This window comes from Botryllus schlosseri, chromosome 11, assembly GCF_051294905.1.
Source record: "Botryllus schlosseri isolate E-star chromosome 11, Bs_hap1, whole genome shotgun sequence".
Taxonomy (NCBI): Eukaryota; Metazoa; Chordata; class Ascidiacea; order Stolidobranchia; family Styelidae; genus Botryllus; species Botryllus schlosseri.
This window is the reverse complement of record NC_137246.1, coordinates 8278082-8291308: the sequence shown is the minus strand read 5'-3', so window position 1 is coordinate 8291308 and position 13227 is coordinate 8278082. Positions and strand designations below refer to the sequence as shown.

The 13227-nt window shown below is 40.8% G+C and overlaps 1 protein-coding gene across 5 annotated transcripts in view; it reads right to left on the bottom strand.

The window, feature by feature from the left end:
- Positions 1-11674: 11674 nt before the first annotated feature.
- LOC145451112 (MAPK/MAK/MRK overlapping kinase-like) overlaps positions 11675-13227 on the bottom strand; it is a 32053-nt gene continuing 30500 nt past the window's right edge. For all 5 annotated transcript variants that reach the window (XM_080329599.1, XM_080329603.1, XM_080329602.1 and 2 more), the window contains one exon: positions 11675-13033. In XM_080329599.1, the coding sequence (XP_080185725.1) occupies positions 12962-13033 (72 nt within the window). In that variant the 3' untranslated portion in view covers positions 11675-12961. The remainder of the gene's footprint in view (positions 13034-13227) is intronic.

Genomic DNA, 13227 nt, shown 5'->3' with positions numbered 1-13227 from the left:
GAAATGTAACAGAGGCTACACGGTATTATTCACTAGTCATAACGACTCGCCACCGCTGCCTAAATGTTGAGCTGTCTAACTAATTCCGACGCAACTTCAAGAAATACACGACGAATCGCCTTGAACGCCATTGAAACAAGCACTGTGCGATCCTGTTTTGGGTGGATCCATCTGACCGTGACCATTCTGCCGGCTAACAATGGGAGAACAATCGAGTCGTCACTCCAGTCATACTCTATAGCAGTGGTTCTCAACCTTTTTTGACTCGCGCCCCCCTTAGAGATGGTCAAAAAAATCGCGCCCCCCCCCTGACCCCATTTGCATTTATCGTCATGTCAAAAAGAGCACATCATCTAATACAGAGGTGGGCAACGTTTTTGATAATCATGGCCGCATTTCGATTACTTATGTACAAGGTAGCGTAAGGCCGCATTCCAGGGCATAGCCGCAATGAACGATCTGGACACAAAATTCCTATGGTAAACTGTCCATATCCATTCCCGGTGAACTCCGGACTATTCTACTTTTCACGATGGCCTATTGTACGCAGCGAAATCGCGAGTGGCAATGTTATGAATAGTTGCCGGGAGGTGCATATTGTCGCGCGGAGAGCGAAAATTTTTCAGGGCTGCGAACGAATTGTTATTTCTTGCCAATTCCCATTCCGGCTCAGATTAAGACGGGCGCTACTGCATTAAAATCAAAAAATGAAGTCTTGTTGAATTGCGCGGAGGGCGAAGAAAATTTCAAGATTAATTAAAATCTCTCGAAAATGCGGGAGTGAATTCGTAATTGCAATTTGCATGTCTACGGCCGCCAACATATAGCCTACTAATTGAATTAGGCGTCGAACGCCGCTCAAATTCCCTTCTACGGCCGCAGGCTGCCCACCCCTGATCTAATAGTATACATAAGGTATATCTTACGCCAATTTTGAATCGGCATTCCAGTTGTTGAGTCTTTTACATGACAAATTTCTCCAAACTTGTTTGAAAATAACAAAAAACATTGAACAAGGCATCCACTAATTAATTTCAAGGTAGGTCACCCTGAGACTAATCCCGATGCTGGTCGTGAGTACAGAGCGCAAGGCGTCGTTCTGTCCTGCCAGGCTAAATTTGATCAGTTTTGGAAATTAATTAAATTGTGTTGATTTATAGCCTAATTGAGGGCGAAACCGGGCAACCTATGTTGCATCTAATTCTGTCTTAGGCAGTGCAGTTCGCAAGCTACTAACAAGAGCTGCCCAGCGCGCCAAGCTTTAGGCTACTGTCAAAGCTATCAAGCAATGAATGACTTACACGTGGGAATTGCTCTCTATATCTCCAAAGAATTTCAAAAATTTGCTCAAATCAAGTTGAAATCAGACTATACTCCGTTGAGCGCGGTTGCTAGAGTTTGTATTTTGCAAGCTTTCTTGAATATGTAATAAATTTCATCTTCATTAATCGTCTTCTCATAATGGATGTGAAACACATGTTCGGACACGTACAATTTATACTGACTTTGTCAATTTCTCGCGCCCCCCCCCCTATAGTGACTTCGTCAATTTCTCGCGCCCCCCCCCCCTGAGAGCCTTCCGCGCCCCCCAGGTTGAGAACCCCTGCTCTATAGTTATATGATGATTGCGTCGAAGCACTTTGCGTGTCATGGAAGATAAATGGCACGCATGACAGGGGTTGCAGACTCCCGGCGTAGTGGTATAATCCACCCTAACTCTAACCCTACCAGTCGGCAGCTGTGGAATAAAATCGATGAAGATTGGCCGGGTGTAAATGACATAGTATAGTCGACAAACACCATGAATACCACAAATAAAAACAACAAGAGAGTAGGCACCCGATTGCTACCAGCACACTCGGTCGATTATGTGGCGGTGTTGGTGCGGCTCGAGTCATTACTTGACTCGACTCGAGTTAACTTTTTCAGATGACTTATTTAGGGTTACCATTACCATACCTCCATATTTGGAGGATTTGTTCTCCTTTTTCAGGTTTTTGAAAATGTCCTCCGAGGACGCCTAAATGTCCGCCTTTTCGAGATTTTGTCCTTTTTTGAGAAATGTACTGCAAATTCGACTGATATACAGTAAATCTGCACTGATTTAACGCTCCAGCGGCTATTTCGGGAGCTGAGTCAGAAATTTGACCTGTTTTAGTCAACCACCTGTTAATGTGAAAGAAAAACTGTAATTTGGTCACTGAGCCGGAAAGCTGACCTTTTTTTCTTTTTAGTCTAACGACCACGAAGTGGGAAAAATTTACATTTTTTTCAAAATTTCCCTCCATTCTAAGTTTGAATTTTTTGAAAAAGAGTCCTCATTTCCCGATTCCAAAATATAGTAACCCTACATTGACTTGAGTCGCTTTCCAAAAATGACTTGACTTGACGGTCCAAAAATATGGGTTCACTAGAAACAAAGTTTTTGTGTCAAATTCAAGTCATCAAGTAATCGGTGTCGCTTTATCTGTACTCATATGTTCTCGGCAATCCGATATGACCTGCGTGAGCAGCGAGTCATTCAACGATTTCGCAACCTGGTTTTATTGAGCTCATTGGTATGTCACAAATAGTTCACCGCGAGCGAAGACATAATTATAGAGCCTACGTTGTCGCAGAGTAGGCCTAGTCGTATATCTGTGGTAGTGCATTTCTTTTCTGTAGAATGCCCAGTGCTCATATTAACTAATATTGCAATAAACCAGAGGTCTCAAACTCAAATGTGCTCACGGGTCAATTTTCCAGTTTTTGACGATGCCGCGGGCCGCAGCATCAATAGGGGTATTCTATGTCTTTCCAAGTAGGCCTAGGCCTTATTTGACGGGATGAAATTGTCCTATTCAAAAGCAACCGACCTAACAGACTGACATTCAACACACATCGCAAAAATGTGATTTACTTTTGTAGCAATTTGGACCTGGCACGAAAAAGATAATCACATTTATAACTATTGGAATAGGATTGCCGTTGTACTTGATAGATGATAAATATAAGATATAGACACCATGCGGATGGACAAATGCATGATGTCATCATAAAAGCTATCGCGTTATAATTTTGAAGCTACAATGAATATTTTGAATTTAACAGATTGATAATAGATAATGATCTGATATCACAGCATTTAGGGTTGAGCAGGTAGCCCAATCCAGTATTAAAATACACTCCTGATCATAGGCGCCTACTTTTATTTTTGCATGGGGTGGCGGCAGGCGCGTAGCCAGGGGGATGACGAAACCCCCTCCTTTTTAAAACGCAAAACCACGTCCTTTATAAACGACCATTCCGACGCTAATATTCAGTTGCAATTCAACAAGTCGCATTATCAGGGTTACGCGGGACCGCGACCAATTAGCGAGATTCGTCTGTGCACGGATATCGCATCGAACAATGTACCGCGACTCGATCTCCCGCTGAGATGATTGCGAAATTAGGTCATTGATTGCCGCGCACTCGGCATTCGTCGCTGGACTGAGCACAGTGAGATGTAACACGGCGCGACAATTCTGGAACACGAAAGACAGACAAGAATTATGATTATAAACGCGCGCGGCCAATCAGTAATTAACCCTTTACCACCAACACTTTGCGACAATTGGTTGCTGACTAAAACATCGATTTTGACTGCATTGCTGCATTTCCCGATTTACGTCCGCAAAGCATAACTGGATTAATATTATGGGCACTGGAATAAATTCCAACTAGCAGGCACACGCAATAAAACACTGTTCAATAGGGCTCTTCAAAAATGACTTTTTTCACAAATCCTATACTGGCTACTTGATAAAATTGTTAGGTTACCTAATTTAAGCCTACACACAAAATTTGGTTCAATTCCAACCACTAACCGCTTTGCTACAGGGGAAGAAAGTTTCTATTTATTATATAAAAATAAATAATAAAAAGTTTGAAAATTTTCTGTTCACCCCATGAAAGTGTTAGGCTGTCTATAGAAACGATCCTCGCCAAATTTGATTCAATTCCAACCAGTGGAAGCGGAGTTATTGCCGTCGAAAAATTTTGATTTGGATAAAATAGTATTTACGGTGAGCACAACTATTATAAATAAACAAAGAATCGGTCTCCGTAAATACTATTTTATCCAAATCAAAATTAAAAAAAAAAGTCTGACATCGCGACAATTGTTTGCTCATTATAACGACGTTTGAGCTGCATTGTTGCATTTCCCGATAAAAGTTGGCAAAGCCTTGTTAGAGTAATGAATATGCGCACTTTGCGCAGGAATGACTTTCAATTCGCAAGCATACTCAAACACACTGTCCTATTTCGCGCTCCAAACCTCCAATTAATGAGACTGTCACGGAACTAACTCAAGAATTATTTTGTAAACGAATGTGGGCGCAAATACAATTTAATTAATGAAAGGAGAACGTGAATTCACTCGTCAGGTCGAGCGGGAACATGGTGTTTCTCAGCGCAAGCGTGTCGAAATCGACGTCGTGAACGAGGTTGCATTCGATTGTCTGATTATTAATCACTATTACAATTTATTGGGGCGTTTTAAGCACTAGTTTGTCGCCGCCGACGAAGCAGCGTATTTAATTATTCGCGCTCGTATCTATTAATGGAAATAGTTGGCCTTTACGCGCTATCACGGACTCGCTAATTGACTGCGCTGATGATTTAAAATCGCAGACGGCAGGCGTTCAATCTTATTGTATGGGGTGGCCGCCACCCCATAAACGTGTCATGGGGTGGCTGCGCCACCCCGCCACCCCGTAACTCGGCGCATATGCTCCTGATAACTGGGCTATTAATCTCATGATTGTCCTTGGTCAGTTACCGTGGAATATTGGGGCATATAAACAACAATATAAATATATTAATGAATGTGTCATAGTAATAAAAATGTCGGAACGCCGAACATCGTCACATCGTTGGAGCGTACCACTGCGGTATTCAGTAGTCAGCAGAGGTTGTCAAAGTAGTCAAGAAAGCTACTCAAGTAGAAGTAGAAGTAGCGATGAAAAAATCTACTCAAGTACGAGTAGAAGTACTTCTTCCATAAGCAACCTAAAACTACTTGAAGTAGAAGTAGAATTGACTGACTTTAAAAGCGCTCAAGTAAGTATAAGTAGTTGTGAAAACAATCTTAATTCGTTCACTTGGATTGTAAAAAGGTGCATATTGAGCTATGCGAAAGGTGACGAGCTTATTGATTCATATTGATCCATACCAGCAGGTATCCAATTTACGGTAGCATAAGCATTCGTCCACATCATGGGATGAAAATGATAGTTTTAATACGGAAATGCGATACTTATCCTCTGTTTTCTCGAACAGTACGTTTTAGAAAATAGTATGGTATGGCGCCATCCCCCATATTACAAGGTCCGTAGTTTAGTCGAAGAGCAATACGGAGAAGTTGTATAGCAGAGGTCTCAAACACGCGACCCGCGGGCCGCGACATCTCAAACACGCGACCTTTCTTAGAATCACTCAGACTCGGGCTAACTCGATGGCAAAATGAAAATGACTCAAGTGGACTCGGAGTGACTCGGAATGCTGTGAATTTGTTAGAACCGTCGACGCAACAAACTAATCGCGTACCAGGGGAGTAGTAATAGATCAGAAGGTTGCAGCGTGGTATTTTGCTAACTAAGCAAGTAGTTATATGCCAACCATTGGCAATCTGTTAGTTACATCTTTGGTCGCTAAACTATGTTATTAAGGCCACGCAAAGGTGCCGAGTACCGTAGTGGTACGCTCCAACGATGTAACAACAATGGGCCGTTCGTCGTTCCGACATTTCAATCACTATGACACATTCAATAATATATTTATATTATATTTATATTTTTTCTGCTCCTATATTTGAAGAAATTTGGCCATGAGATTAATAGCTTACTTATCAGAAGAATACCCGAATCCTGGATTGGAATTACAATGCTCAACCCAAAAAGGTTTTGATATCAGACCAGTCTTTATTATCAATCTGTTGAATTCAAAATATTCATGTTAGCTGCAAAATTATAACCCGATAGCTTTTATGATAGCATCATACATTAGTCCGCCCATATGGTGTCTATATCTAATAATTGATATATATCAAGTACGACAACAATTTAATTCAAATATTTATAGATGTGATGATTCTTTTCATGCAAGGCCTAAATTGATACAAGAGTAAATCACATTTTGACGATGTGTGTTTACTGACAGTCTGCTGGATCGGCTCACTTCCAATAGGACAATTCATTCCCGCCAAATAAGGCCTACTTGGAAAGACATAGAATACCCCTATAAATGCTGCGGCCCGCGGCGTCGTCAAAACTGGAAAACTGGCCCGCGAGCACATTTGAGTTTGAGACCTCCGTTGTATAAGATACGGTGTAAACACTTTACGCGATTAGTAAACGTTAATAAAAAAAAGGGGGACCCTAAATATGCCATATTGTGTAGCTTTATTTCCGGAAATTGAAGGCCCTACTACACTTGCTTTTGTACTTCAACATGTATTTTATGAAGACAAAAGAACTGATATTATTTATAACTCAAAGTAGCCTATATGATACTGGGAATTGAAAATGAAACATAAATACTACTTCTAAAAGCGGAACACGTTTTTCATGCCTTTAGTACAGAAAGTTTCAAAGGTGGTATGCTAAAACGGCTCGAAAAGAGTCCACATGCTAGATTACGAAACATCAGTTTCAAACGTTATGGTGAGCCATATATACTGTGATGAATTATTTCATATGGGCGAAGGGCGACAATGTGGTGTGAACGCGGGGATATCTATGTGAACGGAACCACGCCCACCAGCTACCTAAATTATATATTCATCGATACTTTCGTGAAATCATGCCGGTAACTCCGCATCCACTGCGCGCGAAGAACGACGAAAATTCTGGGCTTTACTCAACTTTTATGAAAAATAAATGTTGATACTCCGTGAAAACAGCCCCGAAATTCCTCAGGCTATCTTCCTGATTGGAAGATTGAAGTACTTCTACTTGATAATTTGAAAATAGCGAAAAGTAAGTAGGTAGATCACAAAATATTACGAAGTAGAAGTAGAAGTAGCGAAAATCATATCTACTTGAGTAAGTACCAGAAGTAGATGAAAACTACTTGAGTACTTCGAAAAAGTAGAAGTACTTCGTTACTGACCACCTCTGGTAGTCAGTACCTTTAAGTGGCCCTAATAACATAGATATAGGGACCCAAGATGTAACTAACAGGTTGCCAATTGTTGCCATAACGACTTGCTTATATAGCGGAATACCAAGCTACTACCTTCTGATCTATTACTATTCCCCATTACACGTTAATAGTTTGTTGCGTCCATATATTTGTGACCAAGTTACGGCGTTCCGAGTCCGCTTGAGTCATCCTCATTTTGTCATCGAGTCTGCCGGAGTCCGAGTAATTCTACGAAAGTTCACATCCAAGTCACAATAACTTACAAATTTCAGTCATGAATCATCTAAGGGTCCGGATTTATCATCATGAATTGGAAGTGTGGCGAAATAGTGAATCTTTTACAGCATGGTAGCGTTTGCAATTGATGTGATAGTGAAGTTTGATGTCCAGTTTCAGGCTCTCGGAGCAATTTGAGAAGGAATTTTAACTTTTAAACATAAAAAGATATATATCTGTCACTTATATATTGTCAAATACTTGACAATCTAAAATGTCTTCGCGGGCCGCACAGAATGATCTGGCGCCCGCGTGTCTGAGACCTCTGAGATACATAGTATTAACAGTTCAAATACGACAACGCACCAACGCCTACACTGCAGAGGTTTCAAACTCAAATGTGCTCGAGGGCCAGTTTTCCAGTTCGGACGACGTCGCGGGCCGCAGTATTTCTAGGGGTATTCTATGTCTGTCCAAGTAGGTCTTATTTGGCAGAAATGAATTGTCCTATTGAAAGTGAGCCGATCAAGCAGACTGACAGTAAACAGAGATCGTCAAAGTGTGATTTATTAGTTTTTATCAATTTAGGCCTAGCACGAAAAGAATCATCACATTTATAACTATTTGAATAGAATTGTTGTTGTACTTGATATTTATTAATTATAAGATATAGACACCATATGTGCGGACAAATGTATGATGCCATCATAATAGCTATCGGGTTAAAATTTTGCAGCTACTATGAATATTTTGACTTCAACAGATTTATAATAGAGACTGATCTGAAATCAAAACATTTTTAGGTTGGGCATTGTAATTCCAATCTAGGATTCGTTTATACTTCTGATAAGTAGGCTATTAATCTCATGGCAAAATATCTTCAAATACAGGAGCAGAAAAAATATAAATATAATATAACTATATTAATGAATGTGTCCTAGTGATTGAAATGTCGGAACGCCGAACGGTCCATTTGTTACATCGTTGGAGCGTACCACTACGGTACTCGATACCTTTAAGTGGCCTTAATTACATGGTTTTGCGACCAAAGATGTAACTAACAGATTGCCAATGGTTGCCATACCTACTTCCTTAATTAGCGAAATACTAAGCTGCGACCTTTGATCTATTACTATTCCCCTGATACGCGATTAGTTCGTGGTTTGTGGTTCTTAAAAATTCACGGCATTCCGAGTCACTCCCAGTCCACTCGAGTCATTTTCATTTTTCCATCGAGTAAGCCCGAGTTTGAGTAATTCTAAGAAAGGTCGCATCCAAGTCCAACTCATAAATTTTAGTCACGACTCGTCTAAGGGTCAGGTTTTGTCATCATGAATTGGAACTGTGGCGAAATAGTGAATCTTCGACTGCAGGGTAGCGTTTACAATTGATGTGATAGTGAAGTTTGATGAATAGTTTCAGGCTTTCGGAGCAATTTTAGGGGGAATTTTCAATTTACAACCCAAAAAGATATATTTGACACTTATATATTGTCAAATTAATAAAAATCTAAAATGTCGTCGCGGGCCGCACAAAATGCTCTGGCGGGCCGCGTGTTTGAGACCTCTGCAATAAACAATACGTTCATATTGCCAAATTTATTCCACTCGAAGCTTTTCGGCTGACAGTTTACTAAGATTTGTTATTTATTTTTTTATAATAAGTATAAACTTTCTTCTCCTGTAGCAATGCGGCTACTGGTTGGAATTGAACCAAATTTGGTGTGTACGATTTGAGAAAAAAGTCATTTTTGAAGACTTCTAGTGACCAGTGCCACGAAGTCACGTTTTCACGCCGGAATACTCTATTGTGACGTCATTTGGACAATTAAAATCGCGTACACCCCTTGCCCCACCACCCGATATTGGCATGAGCCGCCACTGTCATTTGGCAATATGAACGTATAATGCAGTGGTTCCCAACAAGGGCGATATCACCCCCCAGGGGGCGATTTGGCGGTCTAGGGGGCGAAAATGACGATAGGGGGCGAAAATAGTCAAAGGGGGCGACGGGGGGCGAAAATAGCGAAGGGGGTGATAGGGGGGTGATGAAGCGTTAAAACGGCTATTTTGGAGTCAATGCGAAGAAATGGCGTTTTATTTTAGTCAACCCACGAAAATTCAGTTGGAAAAGTGTAAAATTCGACATCGATGCGAAAAGTTTTTTAGTCAACCCTTCTGTGATTACAGTTTGTATACCGAATTTTAGGTTCACAAATTTTGGGGAGCGATGATCGGCGTTGAGCTTGAAAAGGGGGCGTTGAGTCGAAAAAGGTTGGGAACCACTGGTATAATGTTTGCTGCAGTATTGATGCTCTGCACTTCCAAAAGCCTAGTTAAGTTTATTATTGTGTGGTGATCCGTTGCATATCCGCCTGGCCTGCAAGGTGTTTGAAATCAGGCTGATATGACGTCAAATCAGTGCGGATCAGTTCCTGCAAGTGCTGGTGAGAATTTAAGGAAGATTTCAGCTCGGTAATCTTATTAGGCCTACTCCGTCAGGACATGCGCTCCCCTTGGCGATGGTCAAAAAAATTGCGCCCCCCTGACACCTCCTTGCTCTTATCGTCATGTCCAAAAGAGCACATCATCTAATACCGAGGTAGGCAACCTTTTTGCTAATCACGGCCGTATTTCGATTACTTATGTAGCCTCTAAAGCCGCATTTCCGGGTAGGCTATAATATAGGGTTGCCATACGTCCGGAATTTCCCGGACATGTCCGGAATTTCACTGTTAAAACTGCGTCCGGGAGGAATTTCTGAAATATGCCTAAATGTCCGGAATTTTGAAGTAAGCTTATAATTTTTTCCTAAATCAACATAAACAATATTATTTTTGGGAAGTTTATGCTACATTAAATTTTTCTTCGCGCTGCGCGCGATTTAGTAACGCGTAAATTGATTTTAATATGGGGACTACCACCCTCGCAAAAACTGCGATCAAAAATTAATAAAAATATCATTAAGTTACAGAAATAAGTTTAATTGTAATCGCAAATACAAGATAACGGTATATTCATTGAGTCGGTTTAGGCTGTTTGGACATCTGACTTAGCCATGTACAAGATAGCGTCAATATAGCGTAAACAGACAAGATAGCGTAATGGTGACCTGATTAATAACACTTGTATTCATGACTTCCCTGCTCGGCGCATTATGATAGCATGGAGAGGTGGTGCGAGACTTAGAAAGCCGTACACTGCACCTTTTTTGTCCAGTGGCATATGCACATCATGTGCTCAGATCGTGTGTATGTATATCATGAGTCGGTGTATATGTCGCAAAAACATCAACTCTGACCATATATAGTAATCTATGGAAGAACCAATACTATTGACATAATTCATTCAAATCATTTAACGACCAGATGCATATAGCAAGCCCTCAGAAGTTGCGCTTACCCTACAGTCGGCTCATAATCGGTGTTTATTTGGGTGCGAGGGGGCTGGAAAATGTGACTTCGGCCCTAATTACAACTTACAACACACAACCACACACTCCTGGATCGGATCGTGACCACCTCTAGTCGATAGACAAAGCTTTTCTAGTGTGACGTCGTGTTGATCCACAATGTGCTCATACCTCATTTTGAAATCCGCTAGTGGGCGCTAAAGAGCGTCCAGAATTTATGTTTCAAAAATATGGTAACCCTACTATAATAGCCGTAATGAACTAACTGAACGAAAAATACCTATGTTAATCTGTCCAGTCCATATCCATTCGCGGTGAACTCCGAACTATTCTACTTTTTACAACGGCCTATTGAACGCGCCGAAATCGCGCGTGTCAATGTTATGAATATAGTTAGTTATGAATAGTTCAATGCATGTAGACTTTTTGTTACAAAACTCAGGTCCCGGCTACAGGATGCCGCAATTGCTGCATCGCGCTTTATAAGGAGAGCGTTGCAGAAGCAGTGAACATTAAATTTGCGGGGATTTTTCTCGTATTTGCTCGTATACTGCGCGTGTACATATGGTTCTACATTAACACTGTGTAATGATTTTGCGATCCGTTTTTCATGCAGACCTCGTGAAATCGATTGTCTCACTTAGCAGTTAATATCCGGTTAGATAATTTCCAAATATCCGGATATATCCGTTATCCGGATAGTGAAAATTATTGATATCCGAACTAACCCTACTTCGGATAAAAGTCACTCGAAAGCTTAAAGGGAATAAATTAGGGAAATATATTGACTCCTTCGACCTTGACATTCTGCACACCCCTCTAGAAACGTCTTGAATTTCAAGTTTGCTCCACCCATCTGCAACAATCGCACTGTGAAATGCAAAATAACTTTTGTAATAGCGAAAATGTATTGATACCAAAGTACCTCAGCAATCCTCCAAAACAATCACATATATATGGTGAATACACACATACACAGGTCGCACAAACTCACCGCATCTAACTGATGGAATCATGTGGTAGGCATGAAGACGCGTCAAACTGGTATACCATCGAGGGTTTACGAAATGAAGTCAAGCACCGAATATCTCCAACCAAAACAATCGTATCGCAAATATTTACAGTATCTTTAGTGCAACAGAAACACACAATCACCTAGCATAGCACGCGATTACCACGCTCATTAGACATGGGATTGAGCCCGAGTGCCTGTTATCCGAGATATATAAAAAGGTAAAAACATAGCACAAAAATATATGCAAGAAATCTAGAGTACAGTAGGTTGACGTATGGATAAATAATTTGCTATGATACATCGAATACAATACTTGAAACCATTGTCGTTCTCTGGCAGACTGAATGTAACAGTGAAGTTGTATCACACCGCGACAACATCGCCAAGTTAGAGACACAAAACACAGTGTACTGGGATATATCACTTTCGAATTCTGGATATGAATTCCAGATTCCAATGAATTTAACAAAATACGTATAGCGCACACCAAGATATTGTCCAAGTAATACCACAAAGAAAGTGTTTGTACTACCTTACAAGAAATTATCACGAATTTTTTCCCGATCACAACTGAAGTCGGCAACACTCGAAAAGAAAGAAAGTAGCAATGCTCTTGTGACATAGTCAAATCCGACAATGCCGTGAATTGCATGTGAAAGGCTAAAATCCAAAGCGATGCGGCGATACACTGTGAATGACCTGAAAAGTGCACCGTCTCTTCTTTATGCAATAATCAGTATTGAGAAACTCAAGCAAAAGGACTCAGCACCACCAAATTCAGAAACACTTACTGTTAAATGCAACAATTGCTTTCTATCTAACGAAAACGTTTGTATCAGTAAAAAATTTGCAGAGATTTGGAGAATTTACAAGTAGAACAGTGTCAGTACAGACTCTATCCGAGCATGTTTCATAAACCGGGTTCACCGTGCGAGCGTAACGAGGCATTGTCGATCTACATTACAAAACATTGAAACTTGTCGCAAAACAGCAAGGTGACAGCGTAGCGAACGTAACTGCATCTAATTTCGTTTCAGGCAAACAATGAATCTTCTCCTGCGAAACATTCCTGTACGGTTATAGATCTTTGCTTGACAGACGTTTGGGAATAGCAGAAACAACAATTATGTCTACACTCGCATTGCAGAGACCTCAGTGATACACGTGTCGGTTAATAGACGGCAGTTGGTAGTGTCCGTACATGCTCTTTGTCCCTACATCAGGCTGCAGAAAAAGGATACCAGGGTTGAATGTATATTTCGCTACAGCTGCGATTATCAGGGAGATTTCAGATCTGTTTTTATTAATCTTAGTGACACGGCCGAAACAGAGCACGTCACAGTGATCACAGCTTAGACTGTGAAAGTACAAGTAATGCCATTAAAATCAACTCAATTATGGGTAGACGTAGCTAGTTT